The 26,975-nt window shown below is 42.3% G+C and overlaps 1 protein-coding gene across 5 annotated transcripts in view; it reads left to right on the top strand.

Annotated features, from left to right (window-relative positions):
• LOC133554183 (melanocyte protein PMEL-like) overlaps positions 1-26,927 on the top strand; it is a 53,496-nt gene extending 26,569 nt beyond the window's left edge. For 4 of the 5 annotated variants that reach the window (XM_061902632.1, XM_061902630.1, XM_061902629.1 and 1 more), the window contains 7 exons: positions 3,206-3,514; positions 10,645-10,839; positions 13,475-13,612; positions 13,688-13,790; positions 15,720-15,925; positions 16,003-16,093; positions 26,629-26,927. In XM_061902632.1, the coding sequence (XP_061758616.1) occupies positions 3,206-3,514; positions 10,645-10,839; positions 13,475-13,612; positions 13,688-13,790; positions 15,720-15,925; positions 16,003-16,093; positions 26,629-26,794 (1,208 nt within the window). In that variant the 3' untranslated portion in view covers positions 26,795-26,927. The remainder of the gene's footprint in view (positions 1-3,205; positions 3,515-10,644; positions 10,840-13,474; positions 13,613-13,687; positions 13,791-15,719; positions 15,926-16,002; positions 16,094-26,628) is intronic. The other variant, XM_061902631.1, reaches the window with a different exon arrangement.
• Positions 26,928-26,975: the final 48 nt, after the last annotated feature.

Consider the following 26,975-nt stretch of genomic DNA (forward strand, 5'->3'; position numbering starts at 1 on the left):
TTACAAAAATGTATCTTTCAGAAATAAATAAATATAAATGATATATATAAATGAGGTAGATCCCCTCGAGTTGGTCAATTGAAAAGTAGCTCGCCTTCAGAAAAAGTGTGGGCACCCCTGTTGTAGAGGATCCAGGGAAGGAGCCACCAGGGGTGTCAGAATAATTGTGTATAAGTTTTCACACAAGTTGTTTTCCAAGAAGACAAAAGGCCTGCCGCTTGTAAACTTCCACTGTGTGCGATGGGATGCGACGTGGAAGTGTCGGTTTCTAGGATGTATTGGACAGCCACAGGAAGGACCCAAAATCTACAGTACAAGCAGAGGGGGCAAACCTGACCCCGCTCCAAGCACCTTTTCATTTGAACAGTTTATGACCCCTCCCCTTAGAAGCCGCTGCAGCGACATAATCAGGAGGCGACATTGTACGAGGGTACTAGTGCACGCGTTCTCCTCATGAGCGAACTTGAATCCTGTCTACGTTTGATTCCTTGCTCCTTGTTTTATTTAAAAGATAGTTCGGTGTTTGAACCTAACAAGGGGTCTCAGCTGAGCCAGCACAAGTCTCTCGAGGACCTTCATGACATGAGACGTCAGGGCAACCGGTCTGATGTCATTCAAGCCCGACGGGATGGGCTTCTTGGGCACCGGCACTGTAGTTTTCCATTGCGCTGGTATCCTTTCTGACTTCAGAGTCAGGTTGAAGATGAAGTACAGTCAGGGACGTGCACATGATTATAGAGGGGCAGGGGCTCAAAGTCAGAAAAGGGCAGGACATTTTTTTGGGGGGTCCTTTACACAATATGGAAATTAATGTAAAATTAAATTTGCTAATAGGAAGCGAACTACATAGCTGTGTGTCCTTGGTAGGTAAAGGTGATTGCCATTTCTTTTGTGTCAACAAATTATTGTCATAATGAGTTCATTCACATTATCATAGGCTTGGAAGACATGAAAAGCAACAAAACACTGGTTTATTATTAGGCTATTTATTGTTAAAGATAAGCACTTTAATATTGAACATTGAACAGTGCAACATGAACTTCGAAAAAAAATAAAATAAAATAAATACCCAAATGGAAAAAACTTCAATGTGAAAATCTGTCCTTCTTCCTTTAACTTGGTGAAAACACCATCAAGTTGTAACTTATGGTCTTTCTCACTTAATGCTCAGACTAAACAACTGAAACGCAACACAACTTTATATCTAAACCTCTACTGTGAGAGAAATGTGATCCGCCGTAAACTCAGTGCATTTTATTTCGAAAATTAACCCGGTGTTTTATTTTGTATTTTGTACACTACTTCCTGTCCCGCACATCCGCTCTGTCCATTTTCTACCGCTTCTTCCCTTTCGGGGTGGCGGGGGGCGCTGGCGCCTATCTCAGCTACAATCGGGCGGAAGGCGGGGTACACCCTGGATAAGTCGCCACCTCATCGCAGGGCCAACACAGATAGACAGACAACATTCACACTCACATTCACACACTAGGGCCAATTTAGTGTTGCCAATCAACCTATCCCCAGGTGCATGTATTTGGAAGTGGGAGGAAGCCGGAGTACCCGGAGGGAACCCACGCATTCACGGGGAGGACATGCAAACTCCACACAGAAAGATCCCGAGCCTGGATTTGAACCCAGGACTGCAGGGCCTTCGTATTGTGAGGCAGACGCAGTAACCTCTCTGCCACCGTGAAGATTAGATTAGATAGTACTTTATTTATTCCGTCAGGAGAGTTCCTTCAGGAAAATTACAATTTTCAGCACAATCCCATTCAAGATCAGACAAACATTAAAGGGAGACAGAACAGGATCGCTGACGGGTCTGCCGGCTTCCAGCGCCCCTTACAAGAAAAGATGAGATACAGGTAAACAAGGGGGGGAGAAAAAAATTGAAGATTAAAATAAAATAAAAAAATCAGTCTTAGCCTGGGCCCTGGAGAGGGGGTGCAGACTGAGGCCAAGGGAAAAAAAACAACAACTCATAGCCATAGTACACATCCCTCTTACATGTGTGTAAGAGGGAAACATCAAACATCAAAGAACACATAGGACATTAAAGACATTAAAGCAGCAGATACAACCAGACACTTCTACATACAGCTATGAATAAAAAGTAAAAGAAACATATCCACTGTGGTGGCCTCTGCGGTGTTCCACGCCATCGTCCGCTGGGGAGGAGGGAGGATGGCCAGAGACAGTAGCAGACCCAACAAAGCAACCAAGACAGCCGACTCCACTCTCGGCCAGTGTCCAGTCCACATGGATGAGCGATGATACGTCCAAGGAGACTGAGGTGTCCGACACCTGCTCACCCAGCCAAGACACCGCGAAGCCTCTCCGTCCCAGCGCTCAGTGCCAGCTCCGCAGCCCTGTCCCCTCATCCGCATCTCCTCCAGTCCCTCCAAAGCGACTCCGGTGTGGCAGAGACCCAGCAGCTTGTCTCCATGGCCAAAAGGCTCCCGGGAGGCAGATCCAGAAGTCCACAAAAAAAGCACCACAGAGGTCACGAAAGTGACACCCCTTGTCACACAGTCCCAAAGGGTCCCGGACCAAAAGGCAAAAAAATATAATAACACATGAAAACAAGAGGGAAACACAAAAGGATGATACAAAAGCACAGAGCTCCTGCCTACAGCAGCCACACATCCGCTCTGCTCTGTGCGGAATTGATGTGCCGTGCTCAATTGAAGCGCCTTGCTCCGACGTCCGGCAAAAAACAGAAGCTGACACATTGAATAATAGAATAATACAGCGTTTTTCTGAAATATTACCCATATTAGATGCTGAATAAGTGGACGGCGACCAGACCATAACTCACAGGTTCAAGCTGTTCCACTGTCACGTCTCCTCAGGTCGCAATTGGCTCTCTCTCCTCTCTCTCTGGCGGAAGCGGCAGGCTCAAACAACCCGGTATTACTAGAAAACGTGGAGTTTTTGTACCGCTGTTTTTTTGTTTTGTTTTGTTTTTTTACATCCCTAACAGGAATTTATTAATGTTGTTTAAAGAAAAGGAAAAAAAACACACACAGGCAAAGGGCACTTTTTAAGATGAGGCAAAAAAGGGCAGGGGCTCAAGCACCCATAGGGCCCTATGTGTGCAGGTGCCAGAGTGCAGTCATCAACACACTTTCCCCCTCTTTACTGAAGATAACACGCAATTTTGTGCAACTTTAAACGGAAATCTTAAACATCTTTGTCTCCTCAGATCAAATCCCGTTTGCCGTCGCCATGGACCAGGTGGACGACGTTCTGGTAGGAGACCTGAGCTTCGTGCTGAACCGGGCCATCGCCTTCAGCGTCACGCTGCACGACCCCAGCCTGTACCTGAGCCGCGCCGACGTCACCTTCAACTGGGACTTCGGGGACAGCAGCGGCGCGCTCATCTCCAGGGAGAGGACCGTCACTCACACCTACGTCAGCTCCGGCTCCTTCAAGCCCAACGTGGTGGTGCAGGCCGTCATCCCCGACGAGGCTTGCAAGCCCCCCGCGGGAACCACGACCGCGGCAACCTCGGGTAATCAGGGAAGGAAATGACATCATGGGGTCTAGGGAGGCCATGTTATGATGTCATAGCCTTCAATCATCTGATTGTCATTGATTGTGTGTGTGTGTTCTTGTATTTTTACCCTTCTTGAGACATCCACAAGGAAAAGTAGCTTCCATATGAGGACCGGGGAACATGTGAGGACCGAAATCATGGTCCCAATACGGAAAACCATTGCATCTAGAATAGAAAAACTTTATATATCTTTATATATCTAGAAAGGGTTGTCTTAAAGAGGTAGGCATTTTTCAGAGGTCTCAAGAAGGTAACAAATACAAGAATCTGTGTGTGTGTGTGTTCTTGTTTTACTATCCTTCTTGAGACATCCACAAGGAAAAGTAGCTTCCAAATGAGGACCGGGGAACATGTGAGGACCGAAACCATGGTCCCAATACGGAAAACCATTGCATCTAGAATAGAAAAACTTTATATATCTTTATATATCTAGAAAGGGTTGTCTTAAAGAGGTAGGCATTTTTCAAAGGTCTCAAGAAGGTAACCATTACAAGAATCTGTGTGTTTGGGTGTTCTTTTTTATTATCCATCTTGAGACAACCACAAGAAAAAGTAGCTTCTATATGAGGACCGGTAAACAAGTTAGGACCAAAATCATGGTACCAATACAGAAAACCATTGCATCTAGAATAGAAAAACGTTATATATCTTTATATATCTAGAAAGGGTTGTCTTAAAGAGGTAGGCATTTTTCAGAGGTCTCAAGAAGGTAACAAATACAAGAATCTGTGTGTGTGGGTGTTCTTGTTTTGCTATCCTTCTTGAGACAACCAGAAGGAAAAGTCGCTTCCATATGAGGACTGGTAAACAAGTTAGGACCAAAATTATGGTACCAATACAGAAAACCATTGCATCTAGAATAGAAAAACTTTATATATCTTTATATATCTAGAAAGGGTTGTCTTAAAGAGGTAGCCATTTTTCAGAGGTCTCAAGAAGGTAACAAATACAAGAATCTGTGTGTGGGTGTTCTTGTTTTGCTATCCTTCTTGAGACAACCAGGAGGAAAAGTAGCTTCCATATGAGGACCGGGGAACAAGTTAGGACCAAAATCATGGTCCCAATACGGAAAACCATTGCATCTAGAATAGAAAAACTTGATGTATCTTTATATATATAGAAAGGGTTGTCTTAAAGAGGTAGGCATTTTTCAGAGGTCTCAAGAAGGTAACAAATACAAGAATCTGTGTGTGTGGGTGTTCTTGTTTTGCTATCCTTCTTGAGACAACCAGGAGGAAAAGTAGCTTCCATATGAGGACCGGGGAACATGTGAGGACCGAAATCATGGTCCCAATACGGAAAACCCTTGCATCTAGAATAGAAAAACTTTATATATCTAGAAAGGGTTGTCTTAAAGAGGTAGGCATTTTCCAGAGGTCTCAAGAAGGTGACAAATACAAGAATCTGTGTGTGTGGGTGTTCTTGTTTTACTATCCTTCTTGAGACAACCAGGAGGAAAAGTATCTTCCATATGAGGACCGGTAAACAAGTTAGGACCAAAATCATGGTATCAATACAGAAAACCATTGCATCTAGAATAGAAAAACTTTATATATCTGTATATATCTAGAAAGGGTTGTCTTAAAGAGGTAGGCATTTTTCAGAGGTCTCAAGAAGGTAACAAATACAAGAATCTGTGTGTGTGGGTGTTCTTGTTTTGCTATCCTTCTTGAGACATCCACAAGGAAAAGTAGCTTCCATATGAGGACCGGGGAACATGTGAGGACCGAAATCATGGTCCCAATACGGAAAACCATTGCATCTAGAATAGAAAAACTTCGTGGCGCAGTGGGAGAGTGGCCGTGCGCAACCCGAGGGTCCCTGGTTCAAATCCCACCTAGTACCAACCTCGTCACGTCCGTTGTGTCCTGAGCAAGACACTTCACCCTTGCTCCTGATGGGTGCTGGTTAGCGCCTTGCATGGCAGCTCCCTCCATCAGTGTGTGAATGTGTGTGTGAATGGGTAAATGTGGAAGTAGTGTCAAAGCGCTTTGAGTACCTTGAAGGTAGAAAAGCGCTATACAAGTACAACCCATTTATCATTTATTTTTATCTTTATATATCTAGAAAGGGTTGTCTTAAAGAGGTAGGCATTTTTCAGAAGTCTTTAGAAGGTAACAAATACAAGAATCTGTGTTTGTGGGTGTTCTTGTTTTGCTATCCTTTTTGAGACAACCAGAAGGAAAAGTAGCTTCCATATGAGGACCGGGGAACATGTGACGACCGAAATCATGGTCCCAATACGGAAAACCATTGCATCTAGAATAGAAAAACTTTATATATCTATATATATCTAGAAAGGGTTGTCTTAAAGAGGTAGGCATTCTCCAGAGGTCTCAAGAAGGTAACAAATACAAGAATCTGTGTGTGTGCATGTTCTTGTTTTACTATCCTTCTTGAGACAACCAGAAGGAAAAGTAGCTTCCATATGAGGACCGGGGAACATGTGACGACCGAAATCATGGTCCCAATACGGAAAACCATTGCATCTAGAATAGAAAAACTTTATATATCTTTATATATCTAGAAAGGGTTGTCTTAAAGAGGTAGGCATTTTTCAGAGGTCTCAAGAAGGTAACAAATACAAGAATCTGTGTGTGTGGGTGTTCTTGTTTTGCTATCCTTCTTGATACAACAAGGAGGAAAAGTAGCTTCCATATGAGGACCGAAATCATGGTCCCAATACGGAAAACCATTGCATCTAGAATAGATAAACTTAACATTTCTTTGTATATCTAGAAAGGGTTGTCTTAAAGAGGTAGGCATTTTTCAGAGGTCTCAAGAAGGTAACAAATACAAGAATCTGTGTGTGTGGGTGTTCTTGTTTTACTATCCTTCTTGAGACAACCATAAGGAAAAGTAGCTTCAATATGAGGACCGGGGAACATGTGAGGACCGAAATCATAGTCCCAATACGGAAAACCATTGCATCTAGAATAGAAAAACTTTATATATCTAGAAAGGGTTGTCTTAAAGAGGTAGGCATTTTTCAAAGGTCTCAAGAAGGTAACAAATACAAGAATCTGTGTGTGTGTGTGTTCTTGTTTTACTATCCTTCTTGAGACATCCACAAGGAAAAGTAGCTTCCATATGAGGACCGGGGAACATGTGAGGACCGAAATCATGGTTCCAATACGGAAAACCATTGCATCTAGAATAGAAAAACTTTATATATCTTTATATATCTAGAAAGGGTTGTCTTAAAGAGGTAGGCATTTTTCAAAGGTCTCAAGAAGGTAACAAATACAAGAATCTGTGTGTGTGGGTGTTTTTGTTTTGCTATCCTTCTTGAGACAACCAGGAGGAAAAGTAGCTTCCATATGAGGACCGAAATCATGGTCCCAATACGGAAAACCATTGCATCTAGAATAGAAAAACTTTATATATCTTTATATATCTAGAAAGGGTTGTCTTAAAGAGGTCGGCATTTTTCAGAGGTCTCAAGAAGGTAACAAATACAAGAATCTGTGTGTGTGGGTGTTCTTGTTTTACTATCCTTCTTGAGACATCCACAAGGAAAAGTAGCTTCCATATGAGGACCGGTAAACAAGTTAGGACCAAAATCATGGTACCAATACGGAAAACCATTGCATCTAGAATAGAAAAACTTTATATATCTTTATATATCTAGAAAGGGTTGTCTTAAAGAGGTAGGCATTTTTCAGAGGTCTCAAGAAGGTAACAAATACAAGAATCTGTGTGTGTGGGTGTTCTTGTTTTGCTATCCTTCTTGATACAACAAGGAGGAAAAGTAGCTTCCATATGAGGACCGAAATCATGGTCCCAATACGGAAAACCATTGCATCTAGAATAGATAAACTTAACATTTCTTTGTATATCTAGAAAGGGTTGTCTTAAAGAGGTAGGCATTTTTCAGAGGTCTCAAGAAGGTAACAAATACAAGAATCTGTGTGTGTGGGTGTTCTTGTTTTACTATCCTTCTTGAGACAACCATAAGGAAAAGTAGCTTCAATATGAGGACCGGGGAACATGTGAGGACCGAAATCATAGTCCCAATACGGAAAACCATTGCATCTTGAATAGAAAAACTTTATATATCTAGAAAGGGTTGTCTTAAAGAGGTAGGCATTTTTCAGAGGTCTCAAGAAGGTAACAAATACAAGAATCTGTGTGTGTGGGTGTTCTTGTTTTGCTATCCTTCTTGAGACATCCACAAGGAAAAGTAGCTTCCATATGAGGACCGGGGAACAAGTTAGGACCAAAATCATGGTATCAATACGGAAAACCATTGCATCTAGAATAGAAACTCTGTATATATCTTTATATATCTAGAAAGGGTTGTCTTAAAGAGGTCGGCATTTTTCAGAGGTCTCAAGAAGGTAACAAATACAAGAATCTGTGTGTGTGGGTGTTCTTGTTTTACTATCCTTCTTGAGACATCCACAAGGAAAAGTAGCTTCCAAATGAGGACCGGGGAACATGTGAGGACCGAAACCATGGTCCCAATACGGAAAACCATTGCATCTAGAATAGAAAAACGTTATATATCTTTATATATCTAGAAAGGGTTGTCTTAAAGAGGTAAGCATTTTTCAGAGGTCTCAAGAAGGTAACAAATACAAGAATCTGTGTGTGTGGGTGTTCTTGTTTTGCTATCCTTCTTGAGACAACCAGGAGGAAAAGTAGCTTCCATATGAGGTCCGGGGAACATGTGAGGACCGAAATCATGGTCCCGATACGGAAAACCATTGCATCTAGAATAGAAAAACTTTATATATCTGTATATATCTAAAAAGGGTTGTCTTAAAGAAGTAGGCATTTTTCAAAGTTCTCAAGAAGGTAACAAATACAAGAATCTGTGTGTGTGGGTGTTCTTGTTTTACTATCTTTCTTGAGACAACCAGAAGAAAAAGTAGCTTCCATAGGAGGACCGGTAAACAAGTTAGGACCAAAATCATGGTCCCAATACAGAAAACCATTGCATCTAATAGACATTCTTGCCGAACCTCCCGAATTTTCCGGGAGACTCCTGAAATTCAGCGCCTCTCCCGAAAAACCTCCCGGGACCAATATTCTCCTGAAAATCTCCTGGTTTTAAGCCGGAGCTGGAGGCCACGCTCCCTCCAGCTCCATGCGGACCTGAGTGATGAGAGCCTTTTTTCAAGTCCGCTTTCCCACGATATAAACAGCGTGCCTGCGCAATCACGTTATTCCATACGAGGCGATGAGCATGCTGCAGATGGAGAAGATCTTCTCGGCGTCTGTGTTGGCGCACACGTTTAATGCCGACGCTGGTCAGGCTGCTGAGGGTGAAGTAGAGGGCGACGACGTAGGGCAGTGGTCCCCAACCATCAATTGCTACGGGTTGTTTCTTTCTGTTATTGATATTTCTGGTTCCTACAATATATATCAATACAGTCTGCAAGGGATACAGTCCGTAAACACATGATTGTATTTTTTTTTATTAACCTCCGTCGGACAAAATATCAAGCGTTGATCGGTCCGCAGTTCCAAAAAGATTGGGGACCACTGACGTAGAACATCTCTGGGCGTTTGCCCAGCTCATGGAGCCATCCTTGGGGAAGAGACGGGAGGACAACAGGGTGACAAGAACTAAATCCTCCAGACTAGAGATAAATTGTATTGTTATGTTTATCTTACCTAAAAATAAATATATTTATTTAGAAAAAATAAATAAATAAATACATGTTTACTATATTTTGCTAAAAACATCAAAATTAATTGTATTTGTATTTGTATTTTTTTCTGACTATTACATCCAGCCATAGAATTATACATTAAAATAAACATATTTGAAGTAATTTTAAATGATCATAATAATTCATTTAAAATTACCATATTTAATTATTAAAGTTATTGCTTGTTTATCAACAACTTTAGCATTTTATTCATTACATTTACATACTGTAACAACTTTAAGTAAATATTGAATATTAAAAAACAATTACAAACAAAAAATTTAAATGAACTAAAAGCTTACCTTTTTTATATTTGTATAGTATGTATATATTATTAATGTTGTAAATACAAATCTAGAAATGTGGTCATAAAGAAGGAAAAGTAGCTTCCATATGAGGAGGTGTGTCGCTTTTAAAAGTGCTCCCCCTCTGGTCAACATATGAAATAACAAGTGTGTGTAAAAATTTGAAGTGCTCCCCCTCTGGTCAACATATGTAATAAGTGTGTGTAAGACATTGAAAAGAGCCCCCTTTGACCAAATTGTATTAAAAAATAAAGTATATATTTATATAGAGACATACTGTAATAACTTGAAGTAAATAATGAAGATTAACAAAAAATTACAAACAATTTTTTTTTTTTAATTTTACTAAAAGTTTACCCTTTTTATATTTGTATAGTATGTATATATTATTAATGCGGTAAATACACATCTTTATATAGCTAGAAGGGGTGGTCCTATAGAGGTAGGCCTTTTTCGGAGGTCTCAAGAAGTTAAAAAATTCAAGAATATGTGTGTGTATGTGTGTATTCTTGTATCAAAAGTAACTTCCATATGAGGAGGTGTGACCAAGTTAGGACATAAATCATGGTCCCAATACGAAAAACCATAAAACAGAATGTCTCATTTGCACCCCTGGTGGGGAAATCAAAATGAGAGTGGTCCCAAAAAGGAGGGATTTTTCAAATTGACTGTGTGTCGCTTTTAAAAGTGCTCCCCCTCTGGTCAACATATGAAATAACAAGTGTGTGTAAAAATTTGAAGTGCTCCCCCTCTGGTCAACATATGTAATAAGTATGTGTAAGAATTTGAAATGCGCCCCCTCTGGTCAAAATTAATCATTAAAAAAACATATATATATATAATATATATACCGTTTACATGTATAAAGAGAGATACTGTAATAACTTCAAGTAAATAATGAAGATTAAAAAACAATTCCAAACAAAAAAATAAATAAAATAAAATTAACTAAAAGCTTACCTTTTTTATATTTGCATAGTATGTATATATTATTAATGTTGTAAATACAAACCTTTTTATATCTAGAGAGGGTGGTCCTAAAGAGGTAGGCATTTTTCTCAGGTCTCAAGAAGGTAACAAATACAAGTACAAATACAAATATAACAATGTGTGTGCACAGTGGCTGCTGCTGCTTTGAGGACCAATGCTCTTCCGCCGGACACCGAGGAGGACAACGGCGAGGACGAGTCCTCAACAGCTCAGGCCGCCCGAGTCGGACCCTCAGACAGCCCCTCCCCTGTCCACTACGAAGGGCCCGCCAATCCCGCCTCCAACTTGCTGATGGAGGAAAGGAGCAGCAACGCGGTGGCGGAAGGTAAAAATGGCAACAGCCGCATGTACGTGTTAGATATTTGATTTTGTTGAACAAATTAATCACGATAGTACCTATTAGCAAAGTATTATTATTAATTAGTACCCTTAATTGGGCAAGGAACCATATAGCAATAATTATTGCTCCATGCTCATCAATAAAGATGAAAAATAAAATCAAAGAAAATTAAATATGATCATATTTCCCATATTTTTAGTTGTAATATATTTCTACATAAATATCATTTTAGTAAACATGTTTAAGTGAATTTCAGTCTGCATCTTACCACTTTTTAGGGAAAAAAAGTAAACAGTTTATTTAGATCAATTCCGATTTCTGTTCTTGTTTTCAGTAATGTTTTTGACATTTAAAATAAATATGTTACGACTCCAAAACGGCCTGTCGCTTCAGAGTAAAAGCATGGGTTTTGTACTTCCTGTTTAATAAAAACAAAAAGGCTATATTTACCATCATAAACTTGACGGGTTTGTCTCTACACGGCTTGAATTAAAGAGTCCAATAAAATGATTGCTACTTAGCTCTACACTCTCCTCTTTCCAACCATAAGTGCAGGTCAAAACACCTTTATAGTGACGGCCACTGACAACTTCCGTTCTGGGAATACACGCCCACACACGCACCACGTGACTCAACTTCCGTTCTGGGAATACACGCCCACACACGCACCATGGGCTGGGAACCTACAACATGCATTACCTGTGTCTTCCAGCAGGGGGCATAACTCTCAACTGTGGAGAATCGCAGTACAAATACGTGACATACTTTTTAAGATATCTATTTATTTTTTATTTTGATTGCGAAATTATTTTATTGAATATTTTCCCTAATTATATTCAATTTAATTTGGACTCATAGACAAGTTGCAAGATTTATACTTCTAAAGTGCAGCACCATCATAATTTCAATAATTCTGTTCAATTCATATATATATATATACATATATATATATACTGTATGTATATATATATGTGTGTGTATATGTATGTATGTATGTATATATATATACATATATATATATATATACCCATATACATATACACATACATTCATACATATATATATACATATATATGTGTGTATAAATATGTATATGTGTGTACCGTATATATGTGTGTATGTATATACACATGTCAATCAATCAATCAATGTTTATTTATATAGCCCCAAATCACAAATGTCTCAAAGGACTGCACAAATCATTACGACTACAACATCCTCGGAAGAACCCACAAAAGGGCAAGGAAAACTCACACCCAGTGGGCAGGGAGAATTCACATTCAGTGGGACGCCAGCGACAATGCTGACTATGAGAAACCTTGGAGAGGACCTCAGATGTGGGCAACCCCCCCCCTCTAGGGGACCGAAAGCAATGGATGTCGAGCGGGTCCAACATGATACTGCGAAAGTTCAATCCACAGTGGCTCCAAGACAGCAGCGAGAGTCCCGTCCACAGGAAACCATCTCGAGCGGATCAGCAGCGTAGAGATGTCCCCAACCGATACAGGCGAGCGGTCCATCCTGGGTCCCGACGAGCGGTCCATCCTGGGTCTCGACTCTGGACAGCCAGTACTTCATCCATGGTCATCGGACCGGACCCCCTCCACAAGGGAGGGGGGGACATAGGAGAAAGAAAAGAAGCGGCAGATCAACTGGTCTAAAAAGGAGGTCTATTTAAAGGCTAGAGTATACAGATGAGTTTTAAGATGAGACTTAAATGCACATACATACATGTATGTGTATATATATGTATATATACACACGTGTGTATATAAATATACATGTATGTACGTATGTATGTATATATATATTATATATATACATATGTATATTTATATGAATATATTGTACAAATCAAAGAATAGATTTAAATTGAATTAATTTAATTAAATAACAGTAACATTAAACATGTTTGAATTCAATTCAATCAAATTTAAGTTAATTGAAAATGTAACATATATATGTATATATATACTGTGTGTGTATGTATGTATATATATATATATATATATATATATATATATATATATATATATATATATGTATACATATATATATTACCTATTGCTTTAATATTTGTTTCTTTAAAATTAACATATATATATATATATATATATACACATATATATATGTATGTATATATATATATATATATGTTATTAAATTTGATTGAATTAAATGTGAATATGTTTATTTTATTGTTATTTAATTCAATTTAAATACATTTTTTAATTTGTATTACTGTATGTATATATATATATATATATATATGTATATATTTATATACATATATATATATATATATATACTGTATATGTTACATTTTCAAATAATTGAATTAAATTTAAATATGTAGAATGTTATTGTTATTTAATTCAATTAACTCAATTGAAATCCATTTGTTTTTGTTATTCAATTCATTTAAATTGACTTTAAGTCTATTTTATATTATTCAGTTTATTTTATTTCAACACATTTTAAATCAATTTCATTTCCTTTTTGAATTAGATGAATTCTGTCATTTTATCCAGTGCTGCATTTAATGAGTTCAACTGCAACGTGTACTTTAATGCAGCCGTGGACTTTAACGTGATCGATTGATTGATTGATTCCTGTCTAGCAGTAAAGCGTCCGATGATACGGGCGGGCCAATCTGCTGTGGTCATCATCTCCAAAAGGGAGGCGGAGGACAAACCGACAGAGGGGGGCTGCGTGATTTATCGATACGGTTCCTTCTGTGCTGACATTCAAGTGGTTGGTGGGTCCTGAACGCTCTCCGTGCATTCTGCCAATCAACCTGCGACACGTAAGCTGACCTGCTCTTTGCTTTCAGAGGCCCTCCAGAAAGTGGAGATCGTTCAGATGGACAACAGCGTCACGGCAACACCGGGAGTGAACAACAACGCTGTTGACCTCACTGTGACCTGCCAGGGAAGGTGAATGTGCATCCATGGAAACTAGAAATAGTCTGTTCCAGTCTCAAACTGTAGCCAACCTACAAAACCCAAAACCAGTGAAGTTGTCAGGTTGTGTAAATGTTAAATAAAACCAGAATACAATGATTTGCAAATCCTTTTCAACTTATATTCAATTGAATAGACTGCAGAGACAAGATACTTAAGGTTCGAACTGGTAGACTTTATTTTTTGCAAATATTAGCTCATTTGGAATTTGATGCTTACAGCATGGTTCAAAAAAGCTGGCACAAGTGGCAAAAAAGACTAAGAAAGTTGAGGAAATGCTCATCAAACACTTATTTAGAACATCCCACATGTGAACAGGCTAGTTGGGAACAGGTGGGTGCCATGATTGGGTACAAAAGCAGCTTCCATGAAATGCTCAGTCATTCACAAACAAGGATGGGGCGAAGGTCTCCACTTTGTCAACAAATGCCTGAGCAAATTGTCCAACAGTTTAAGAACAACATTTCTCAACCAGCTATTGCAAGGAAATTAAGGATTTCACCATTTACGGTCCGTGATATCATCAAAAAGTTCAGAGAATCTGAAGAAATCACTGCACGTAAGCGGCACTGCCTGTGACCTTCGATCCCTCAGGGGACAAGCAACGTCAGTGTGTAAAGGATATCACCACATGGGCTCAGGAACACTTCAGAAAACCACTGTCAGTAACTACAGTTGGTGGCTACATCTGTATGTGCAAGTTATAACTCTACTATGCAAAGCCAAAGCCATTTATCAACAACACCCAGAAACGCCGCTGGCTTCTCCGGGCCCGAGGTCATCTAAGTTGGACTGATGCATTGTGGAAAAGTTTTCTGTGGTCTGACGAGTCCACATTTCAAATTGTTTTTGGAAACTGTGGACTTCGTGTCCTCTGGACCATGGTGAAAAGAACCATCCGGACCGTGTGATGGTATGGGGGTGTGTTAGTGGCCAAGGCATGGGTAACTTAATAATAATAATAATAATGGATTAGATTTATATCGCGCTTTTCTATTGTTAGATACTCAAAGCGCTCACAGAGAAGTGGGAACCCATCATTCATTCACACCTGGTGGTGGTAAGCTACATATGTAGCCACAGCTGCCCTGGGGTAGACTGACGGAAGCGTGGCTGCCAGTTTGCGCCTACGGCCCCTCCGACCACCACCTATCAATCATTCATTCACCAGTGTGAGCAGCACCGGGGGCAAGGGTGAAGTGTCCTGCCCAAGGACACAACGCCAGCGATTTGGATGTCAATAGGTGGGAAGCGAACCTGCAACCCTCAGGTTTCTGGCACGGCCGCTCTACCCACTACGCCATGCCGCCCCCAACTTACACATCTGTGAAGGCATCATTAATGCTGACAGGTTTTGGAGCAACATATGTTGCCATCCAGGCAACGTTATCATGGACGCCCCTGCTTATTTCAGCAAGACAATGCCAAACCACGTGTTACAACAGAGTGTGGGTACTAGACTGGCCTGTTTAGTCCAAATCTGTCCCCCAGTGAAAATGTGTGGTGCAATATGAAGCTTAAAATATGAGAAGGGAGACTATTGAACAACTTAAGCTGTACATCAAGCAAGAATGGGAAATAATTCCACTTCAGTTCCCAAACCTTTACTGACTGTTGTTAAAAGGAAAGGCCATGTAACACACTGGTAAAAAAAAAGGGACTCTGACAACTTTTTTGCAATGTGTTGCTGCCATTAAATTCTAAGTTAATAATTATTTGCAAAAAGAACGAAATATCTTTCTTTGCAGTCTATTCAATTCAAAATAAGTTGAAAAGGATTAACAAATCATTGTATTCCCATTTTTTTTTACGATTTACACAACGTGACAACTTCACTGCTTTTGGCTTTTGTAATTGACCGAGCAAACGTCTCCATGTCTGTATTTGGCCTCCCCCCTCCAGCTCCCCCAAAGAGGTGTGCAGCGTGATCCTGGATGCCGAGTGTTTGACCCCCATCCACGCCACCTGCAACCAGGTGGAGCCCCCCCAAGAGTGCAACCTGGTGCTGCATCACTTCTTCAACAGCTCGGGCGTCTACTGCGTCAACGTGTCCGTGGCCAACGACGTCAGCCTGGCCGTCGCCAGCGCCAGAGTCAGCGTGGACATGGGTGCGTCGCTAAAAAACGCAGAGTTTCAGGGTTTTTGAAGCTACCCCACTGGCTCGCTAACTCATCCGTTGTTCCAGGCTCTGAGATGTCCTTCTCCGGCATCATCGCCACCGTGTCGGGTGTCATGCTCCTCCTTCTGTCTCTTGGAATAGTCGCCTTTTCTTACAAGTAAGTGCCCGCATGTGTAAGTTAAAGAAACAAATATTAAAGGCCTACTGAAATGAGATGTTCTTATTTAACCTTCGTCTTGTGTTAGTTTTAGTTTTTAAATGCATAAAAACACCACATACATTTATTTTTTTGCATCAAAGCTTTTTGACTTTGTCAGGAACCTCTTTGTCAACAAAATAAAACATTTAATTTTTTTTCACTAAATTATAAAATGCTCTGGTAAAAATTATGCCCTTGGTGTTGTTAGGGTCGGTTTCGACCCAGTTATAAAAATAAGATGATAAAGCAATGATAAGAGCCAAAACTGAACACACTGACAGCCAGCTCCTCTCCCAATCATGTGAGCTTTAGTGGATTTTCATTTTACCTTGTTATCCTTCACGGTGGAAGAGGGGTTAGTGCGTCTGCCTCACAATACGAAGGTCCTGCAGTCCTGGGTTCGAATCCAGGCTCGGGATCTTTCTGTGTGGAGTTTGCATGTTCTCCCCGTGAATGCGTGGGTTCCCTCCGGGTACTCCGGCTTCCTCCCACTTCCAAAGACATGCACCTGGGGATAGGTTGATTGGCAACACTAAATTGGCCCTAGTGTGTGAATGTGAGTGTGAATGTTGTCTGTCTATCTGTGTTGGCCCTGCGATGAGGTGGCGACTTGTCCAGGGTGTACCCCGCCTTCCGCCCGATTGTAGCTGAGATAGGAACCAGCGCCCCCCGCGACCCCGAACGGGAATAAGCGGCAGAAAATGGATGGATGGATCCTGTACAAAAACAAACAAAAGACGGACACTAAAAGTGTCACTTTTTGCCACTCTGATTTTGTTTTTTTTATTAGTTTTGGAACTAGTAATCTATTTCTCTTGGTTTCATTTGCTTGATTGGTTGTTGGTTGTTTGTTTGATGTTGGATTTCTGTTGCTGAAAAAAATACGTTTTACCCTTTTTCTTGAAGTAAATATATGTGCGTCGAAATTGACCCGTAACACCATAGATGTTACTATAGTTAAAATTCTTAAAATGAAAAAATAAATAAAACACATTTATTTAAGAGATGTGTTCTAATACCCCTTAGTAATAGTTAGGTAACACAACAACCTTTTTTTTTTTTATTTATATGATTCTCTTGAGGTTCGTTTTACCATTTTTAAAAATTGAAATCGAGGGGTATACTGACAAAAAAAAGGCCCAATGGCCCAAACCAAAAATATTAAAACCAATATTTTCAAGGATAAGGAAGCCTAACGAGGTAACCAAGAGATGAGAAACAAATTGGATGATAGATAATTGTTTTTAGTGTATTTTACAGCTGATTTAAGACATGGGTCAAAACCGACCCGTTAACATAAGAGATGGTAACAGAAAGCTAACACAAGAGGAAGGTTAAACGGGGATAGCAGCTCCATTCTATGTGTCATACTTGATCATTTCGCGATATTGCCATATTTCTGCTGAAAGGATTTAGTAGAGAACATCGACAATAAAGTTCGCAACTTTTGGATGCTAATAAAAAAGCCTTGCCTTTACCGGAAGTAGCAGACGATGTGCGCGTGACGTCACTGGTTGTGGAGCTCCTCACATCCGAACATTGTTTACAATCATGGCCACCAGCAGCGAGAGCGATTCGGACCGAGAAAGCCACGATGTCCCCATTAATTTGAGCGAGGATGAAAGATTTGTGGATGTTAGAGTGAAGGACTAGAAAAAAGAAAAAAAAAAGACAGTGGGAGCGATTTAGATGTTATTAGGCACATTTACTAGGATAAGTCTGGAAAATCCCTTATCTGCTTATTGTTTTACTAGTGTTTTAGTCAATCAATCAATGTTTATTTATATAGCCCTAAATCACAAATGTCTCAAAGGACTGTACAAACCATTACGACTACGACATCCTCGGAAGAACCCACAAAAGGGCAAGGAAAACTCACACCCAGTGGGCAGGGAGAATTCACATCCAGTGGGACGCCAGTGACAATGCTGACTATGAGAAACCTTGGAGAGGACCTCAGAAGTGGGCAACCCCCCCCTCTAGAGGACTGAAAGCAATGGATGTCGAGCGGGTCTAACATGATACTGTGAAAGTTCAATCCATAGTGGATCCAACACAGCCGCGAGACTTCAGTTCAAAGCGGATCCAAGACAGCAGCGAGAGTCCCGTCCACAGGAAACCATCTCAAGCGGAGGCGGATCAGCAGCGTAGAGATATCTCCAACCGATACAGGCGAGCGGTCCATCCTGGGTCCCGACGAGCGGTCCATCCTGGGTCTCGACTCTGGACAGCCAGTACTTCATCCATGGTCATCGGACCGGACCCCCTCCACAAGGGAAGGGGGGACATAGGAGAAAAAAGAAAAGAAGCGGTAGATCAACTGGTCTAAAAATAAGGTCTATTTAAAGTCTAGAGTATACAGATGAGTTTTAAGGTGAGACTTAAATGCTTCTACTGAGGTAGCATCTTGAACTGTTACCGGGAGGGCATTCCAGAGTACTGGAGCCCGAACGGAAAACGCTCTATAGCCCGCAGACTTTTTTTGGGCTTTAGGAATCACTAATAAGCCGGAGTCTTTTGAACGCAGATTTCTTGCCGGGACATATGGTACAATACAATCGGCAAGTGAGATTATATAGTACCTGAAAGTCGGAGGGGTGTGGTGACCGCCAGTGTCTCCGAGGGAAGCCACGTTTCTCGACGAGGTGAAGCGAAAGCAGCCGTTGGGGTCGGTCTGAGCTTTATTTCCCCCTCCTCCACGGTGAAAGCATCCCACGTTCATGGGCGGCCGGTCGGAGGAGGCAAGAGAGTCGGCAGCTGCCTCTTTGACAGGTGCACGAGGAACGACGCAAGTTCTCCGCTCATGTTTACGGTAAGAGCCGACTTATTACCACAATTTTCTCACAGAAATCTGCCGTTTGTCATGTGGTAGGGAACCATGTTCACTTGACCGCTCTGTTCCGAAGTAAAGCTTTACCGTCATCTTTAGGGAATGTAAACAAGGAAACACCAGCTGTGTTTGTGTAGCTAAAGGCAGCCGCAATACACCGCTTCCCACCTACATCTTTCTTCTTTGACGTCTCCATTATTAAATGAACAAGTAGCAAAATATTCAGCAACACAGATGTCCAGAATACTGTGTAATTATGCGATTGAAGCAGACGTCTTATAGCTGGCATCGGTGCTGGAACAACATGTCCGCTACAATTTGTGACGTCACGCGCACGTGTAATCATACCGCAACGTTTTCAACAGGATCTTTCGCGGGAAATTTAAAATTGCAATTTAGTAAACTAAAAAGGCCGTATTGGCATGTGTTGCAATGTTAATATTTCATCATTGATATATAAACTATCAGACTTTGTGGTCGCTAGTAGTGGCTTTCAGTAGGCCTTTAAAGCAATAGGTACCGAATTTTGTTTCTGAAGTCCACTAGCTCGATGCTAATTTACATGGGATTTGCCATATAAATGCTACAGATTAGCATTAGCATTAATTAGCTCATTAACGGGCATTCTTAGAAAGTTTTAATTACAGACTATATTATTTGGGACATTTTTATTATGTAAAACGGGTCCGACTCCCCAGAAAATTAACAACAACCTGATTGACTTTTCAAAAATTATTTAAACGATTGAAAGTTTCAATCAATCCAGTATTGGCGACCTATGCTTGGAGTGATTCTTGTCATTCTTGTAGATCAGGGGTCACCAACATTTTTGAAACCAATAGCTATTCTTGGGTACTGATTAATGCGAAGGGCTACCAGTTTGATACACACTTAAATAAATTGTATTTCTGTCCGTCATTCCGTCATACATTTTTTTTCCTTTTACGGAAGGTTTTTTGTAGAGAATAAATGATGAAGAAAACACTTAATTGAACGGTTTAAAAGAGGAGAAAACACGAAAAAAAATGAAAATAAAATTTTGAAATATAGTTTATCTTCAATTTCGACTCTTCAAAATTCAAAATTCTACCGAAAAAAAGAAGATAAAAACTAGCTAATTCAAATCTTTTTGAAAAAATTAAAAAAATAATTTATGGAACATTATTAGTAATTTTTTCCTGATTAAGATTAATTTTAGAATTTTAAAGAAATGTTTTAAATGGGTTAAATTCCAATCTGCACTTTGTTAGAATATATAACAAATTGGACCAAGCTATATTTCTAACAAAGACAAATCATTATTTCTTCTAGATTTTCCAGAACAAAAAAATTTCAAAAAATAAAAAAGACTTTGAAATAAGAACTAAATTGGATTCTACCGATTTTCTAGAGTTGCCAGAATATTTTTTTTTTTATTTTAATCAAAATAAGTTTGAAGAAATATTTCACAAATATTCTTTGTCGAAAAAACAGAAGCTAAAATGAAGAATTAAATTCAAATGTATTTATTATTCTTTACAATAAAAAAAATAAATTTACTTGAACATTTATTTAAATTGTCAGAAAAGAAGAGGAAGGAATTTAAAAGGTAAAAAGGTATATGTGTTTAAGAATCCTAAAATCATTTTTAAGGTTGTATTTTTTCTCTAAAATTGTCTTTCTGAAAGTTATAAGACGCAAAGTAAAAAAACAAATGAATTTATTTAAAAAAGTGAAGACCAAGTCTTTAAAATATTTTCTTGGATATTCAAATTCAGTTTGAGTTTTGTCTCTCTTAGAATTAAAAATGTCGAGCAAAGTGAGACCAGCTTTCTATTAAATAAATACAATTTAAAAAATAGAGGCAGCTCATTGGTAAGTGCTGCTATTTGAGCAATTTTTAGAACAGGCCAGCGGGCGACTCATCTGGTCCTTACGGGCGACCTGGTGCACCGTGTTGGTGACCCCTGTTGTAGAGAGTCCAATCATTTTCTTTATTTAACAAAGTGAAATCAAATTATACTCTGAGTTAATCCTATCATTCTTGTACAGAGTCGAATCATCCATTTTTCCACAGCCTATCTCAGCTGCATTCGGAGAATCATATTCTTTATTAAATGGAGTGAATCTTATCATACTTGGAGTGAATCCTGTCATTTTTAGAGAGTTGAATCATATTCTTTATTAAAAAGCAGAGAAGCCCAGACTTCCCTCTCCTCGGCCAATTAGTCCAACTCCTCCACCTGGGGCAGGAGACTAAACTACACCCTTATCCAGGCGAGAACCACGGACTTGGACATGGAGATGGCGATTCTCGTCCCGGTCGCTTCACATTCCGCTTCAAACTGATCCGTTGAGAGCTGAAGATCACGGCCAGATGAAGCCAGCAGGACCATATCATCAGCAAAGAGCAGAGAACTACTAATCCTGATTGTGGCTAGAAATTTGGTCCGTAAGTGGAATGAACAGAATTGGTGACAAAGGGCAGCCTTGGCGTATCCAACCCTTATTGGAAAAGGGTCCGACTTACTGCCAGCAATGCGGACCGCCCAGAATCAAGATAGTCCAACACCTCATGTTCCTGGAGCACTTTCCGAAAAACACGGTCGAATGCCTTCTCCAGGTCCACAAGACACATGTAGACTGGCTGCCTCAGTTCCACTACCATATTTCCTTGGGGCTCTGGATGCCATGGAGCTGTCTTGTTAAGTCAAAGTTAAAATACCAATGATTGACACACACACACTAGCTGTGGTGAAATTTGTCCTCTGCATTTCACCCATCCCCTTGATCACCTTGGAGGTGAGGGGAGCAGTGGGCAGCAGCAGTGGCCGCACCCGGAAATCATTTTTGGTGATTTAACCCCAATTCCAACCCTTGATGCTGAGTGCCAATCAGGGAGGTAATGGCTCCCATTTTTATAGTCTTTGGTATGAACTCACAACCTACCGATCTCAGGGCGGACACTCTTACCACTAGGCCACTGAGTTGGTTGACTAGACTCTGCAGGACGGTGCCTCTGGATTGGCAGACCAGGGTGGTGGTTCCTCTCTTTAAGAAGAGGGACAAGAGAGTGTCCTCCAACTATTGGTCTAAGGTCTATTCAGGTGTACTGAAGTGGAGTCTACGCCGGAGAGTCGAACCTATGAATCAAGAGGAGCGGTGTGGCTTTCGTCCTGGTCGTGGATTGAATCATATCGCCGATTGATTTCAGCTGGTCCTCAGTTCCACGACCATATTTTCTCAGGGCTCTGGTTGCCATGGAGCTGTCTTGTTAAGTTAAAGTTAAAATACCAATGATTATCACACACACACTAGCTGTGGTGAAATTTGTCCTCTGCATTTGACCCATTACCCTTGATCACCCCCTTGGAGGTGAGGGGAGCAGTGGGCAGCAGCGGTGGCCACAGCCAGGAATCATTTTTGGTGATTTAACCCCCAATTCCAACCATTGAGAGCTGAATGCCAATCAGGGAGTCAATGGGACCCATTTTCATAGTCTTTGGTATGAACTCACAACCTACCGATCTCAGGCCGGACACTCTTACCACTAGGCCACTGAGTTGGTTGACAAGACTCTGCAGGACGATGCCTCTGGATTGGCAGACCAGGGTGGTGGTTCCTCTCTTTAAGAAGGGGGACCAGAGGGTGTCCTTCAACTATCAGTCTAAGGTCTATTCAGGTGTACTGAAGTGGAGTCTACGCCGGAGAGTCGAACCTATGAATCAAGAGGAGCGGTGTGGCTTTCGTCCTGGTCGTAGATTGAATCCAATCGCCGATTGATTTCAGCTGGTCCTCAGTTCCACTACCATATTTTCTCAGGGCTCTGGTTGCCATGGAGCTGTCTTGTTAAGTTAAAGTTAAAATACCAATGATTGACACACACACACTAGCTGTGGTGAAATTTGTCCTCTGCATTTGACCCATTACCCTTGATCACCCCCTGGGAGGTGAGGGGATCAGCGGGCAGCAGCGGTAGCCACAGCCAGGAATCATTTTTGGTGATTTAACCCCCAATTCCAACCTTTGATGCTGAGTGCCAATCAGGGAGTCAATGGCACCCATTTTTATAGTCTTTGGTATGAACTCACAACCTACCGATCTCAGGCCGGACACTCTAACCACTAGGCCACTGAGTTGGTTGACAAGACTCTGCAGGACGGTGCCTCTGGATTGGCAGACCGGGGTGGTGGTTCCTCTCTTTAAGAAGAGGGACAAGAGAGTGTCCTCCAACTATTGGTCTAAGGTCTATTCAGGTCCACTGAAGTGGCGTCTACGCTGGAGAGTCAAACCTATAAATCAAGAGGAGCGGTGTGGCTTTCGCCCTGGTCGTGGATTGAATCATATCGCCGATTGATTTCAGCTGGTCCTCAGTTCCACGACCATATTTTCTCAGGGCTCTGGTTGCCATGGAGCTGTCTTGTTAAGTTAAAGTTAAAATACCAATGATTATCACACACACACTAGCTCTGGATTGGCAAACCGGGGTGGTGGTCCCTCTCTTTAAGAAGGGGGACCGGAGGGTGTGTTCCAACTATCGTGGGATCACACTCCTCAGCCTTGCCGGTAAGGTTTATTCAGGTGTACTGGAGAGGAGGCTTCGCCGGATAGTCGAACCTCGGATTCAGGAGGAACAGTGTGGTTTTCGTCCTGGTCGTGGAACTGTGGACCAGCTCTATACTCTGGGCAGGGTTTTTGAGGGTGCATGGGAGTTTGCCCAACCAGTCTACATGTGCTTTGTGGACTTGGAGAAGGCATTCGACCGTGTCCCTCGGGAAGTCCTGTGGGGAGTGCTCAGAGAGTATGGGGTACCGGACTGTTTTATTGTGGCAGTCCGCTCCCTGTATGATCAGTGCCAGAGCTTGGTCCGCATTGCTGGCAGTAAGTCGGACACATTTCCAGTGAGGGTTGGACTCCGCCAAGGCTGTCCTTTGTCACCGATTCTGTTCATAACTTTTATGGACAGAATTTCTAGGCGCAGCCAAGGCGTTGAGGGGTTCCGGTTTGGTGGCCACGGGATTAGGTCCCTGCTTTTTGCAGATGATGTAGTCCTGATGGCTTCATCTGGCCGGGATCTTCAGCTCTCACTGGATCGGTTCGCAGCCGAGTGTGAAGCGACCGGAATGAGAATCAGCACCTCCAAGTCCGAGTCCATGGTTCTCGCCTGGAAAAGGGTGGCGTGCCATCTCCGGGTTGGGGGGGAGACCCTGCCCCAAGTGGAGGAGTTCAAGTACCTAGGAGTCTTGTTCACGAGTGGGGGAAGAGTGGATCGTGAGATCGACAGGCGGATCGGTGCGGCGGTCTTCAGTAATGCGGACGTCGTATCGATCCGTTGTGGTGAAGAAGGAGCTGAGCCGGAAGGCAAAGCTCTCAATTTACCGGTCAATCTACGTTCCCATCCTCACCTATGGTCATGAGCTTTGGGTCATGACCGAAAGGATAAGATCACGGGTACAAGCGGCCGAAATGAGTTTCCTCCGCCGGGTGGCGGGGCTCTCCCTTAGAGATAGGGTGAGAAGCTCTGCCATCCGGGAGGGGCTCAACGTAAAGCCGCTGCTCCTCCACATCGAGAGGAGCCAGATGAGGTGGTTCGGGCATCTGGTCAGGATGCCACCCGAACGCCTCCCTAGGGATGTGTTTAGGGCACGTCCAGCTGGTAGGAGGCCACGGGGAAGACCCAGGACACGTTGGGAAGAATATGTCTCCTGGCTGGCCTGGGAACGCCTCGGGATTCCCCGGGAAGAGCTAGACGAAGTGGCTGGAGATAGGGAAGTCTGGGCTTCCCTGCTTAGGCTGCTGCCCCCGCGACCCGACCTCGGCTAAGCGGAAGATGATGGATGGATGGATGGATGGACACTAGCTGTGGTGAAATTTGTCCTCTGCATTTGACCCATTACCCTTGATCACCCCCTTGGAGGTGAGGGGAGCAGTGGGCAGCAGCGGTAGCCACAGCTAGGAATCATTTTTGGTGATTCAACCCCCAATTCCAACCCTTGATGCTGAGTGCCAATCAGGGAGGTAATGGGTCCCATTTTTATAGTCTTTGGTATGAACTCACAACCAACCGATCTCAGGCCGGACACTCTAACCACTAGGCCACTGAGTTGGTTGACGAGACTCTGCAGGACGGTGCCTCTGGATTGGCAGACCAGGGTGGTGGTTCCTCTCTTTAAGAAGGGGGACAAGAGGGTGTCCTCCAACTATCGGTCTAAGGTCTATTCAGGTGTACTGAAGTGGCGTCTACGCCGGAGAGTCAAACCTATAAATCAAGAGGAGCGGTGTGTCTTTCGCCCTGGTCGTGGATTGAATCATATCGCCGATTGATTTCAGCTGGTCCTCAGTTCCACGACCATATTTTCTCCGGGCTCTGGTTGCCATGGAGCTGTCTTAAGTTAAAGTTAAAATACCTATGATTATCACACACACACTAGCTGTGGTGAAATTTGTCCTCTGCATTTGACCCATTACCCTTGATCACCCCCTTGGAGGTGAGGGGAGCAGTGGGCAGCAGCGGTGGCCACAGCCAGGAATCATTTTTTGTGATTTAACCCCCCAATTCCAACCCTTGAGAGCTGAATGCCAATCAGGGAGTCAATGGGACCCATTTTTATAGTCTTTGGTATGAACTCACAACCTACCGATCTCAGGGCGGACACTCTAACCACTAGGCCACTGAGTTGGTTGACAAGACTCTGCAGGACGGTGCCTCTGGATTGGCAGACCGAAGTGGAGGTTCCTCTCTTTAAGAAAGGGGACAAGAGGGTGTCCTTCAACTATCAGTCTAAGGTCTATTCAGGTGTACTGAAGTGGATTCTACGCTGGAAAGTCGGACCTCTGAATCAAGAGGAGTGGTGTGGCTTTCGCCCTGGTCGTAGATTGAATCCAATCGCCGATTGATTTCAGCTGGTCCTCAGTTCCACGACCATATTTTCTCAGGGCTCTGGTGCCATGGAGCTGTCTTGTTAAGTTAAAGTTAAAATACCAATGATTATCACACACACTAGCCGTCGTGAAATCTGTCCTCTGCATTTGACCCATTACCCTTGATCACCCCCTTGGAGGTGAGGGGAGCAGTGGGCAGCAGCAGTGGCCTCACCCGGAAATCATTTTTGGTGATTTAACCCCCAATTCCAACCCTTGATGCTGAGTGCCAATCAGGGAGGTAATGGGACCCATTTTTATGGTCTTTGGTATGAACTCACAACCTACCGATCTCAGGGAGGAAACTCTAACCACTAGGCCACTGAGTTGGTTGACAAGACTCTGCAGGACGGTGCCTCTGGATTGGCAGACCGAAGTGGAGGTTCCTCTCTTTAAGAAAGGAGACCAGAGGGTGTCCTCCAACTATTGGTCTAAGGTCTATTCAGGTGTACTGAAGTGGATTCTACGCTGGAAAGTCGGACCTCTGAATCAAGAGGAGCGGTGCGGCTTTCGTTGTGGATCGAATCATATCGCCGATCGATTTTAGTGAATCTTATCATACTCGGACTTGATCGATTCATATCGCCTCTCAGTTAAGAGTTAATCTTATCATTTTTGGAGTGAATCACCCCAGATCCGACTCAGAGTCAGTCGTTTGGTATCTCTTCTTGCTCGGAATGAATCGCGTTCAGTTGTGGCTTACATGTCAGGCCCTGAGTCTTCGGCGTGTAAAAGCGTATTTTTTTTGTTCCTGGCTCCACAGGCGTCTTAAGGCTTACCAGCGTCTGAAGGAAGACTCCAGGGGGGTCGCAGACCCGCAGGAGTGGTGCCGTCATGGCTGCTCGACGTCCTCAACCTTGTTGGGGAAGCTCCTCAACAGGCGAGGAGTGGTGGACCAGCGCCCCCTGCTGCAGGACAGACTGGTGTGAACCACTTTGACCAGCCTTTTTTTTAAAAAAACATGTAGATTTAGAATATGTGGATGAAGTATACCAGATGTTTTTCTACTGACATTTGTGGTAGTGACAGTGATCAGTGTTTTTTCATTAAACCTCGCTTAAAGCCCTCGTGTGGTACTTGATTCATGAGATGGGAGTTAGGCAGCATGAC

This window comes from Nerophis ophidion, linkage group LG06, assembly GCF_033978795.1.
Source record: "Nerophis ophidion isolate RoL-2023_Sa linkage group LG06, RoL_Noph_v1.0, whole genome shotgun sequence".
NCBI lineage: Eukaryota > Metazoa > Chordata > Actinopteri > Syngnathiformes > Syngnathidae > Nerophis > Nerophis ophidion.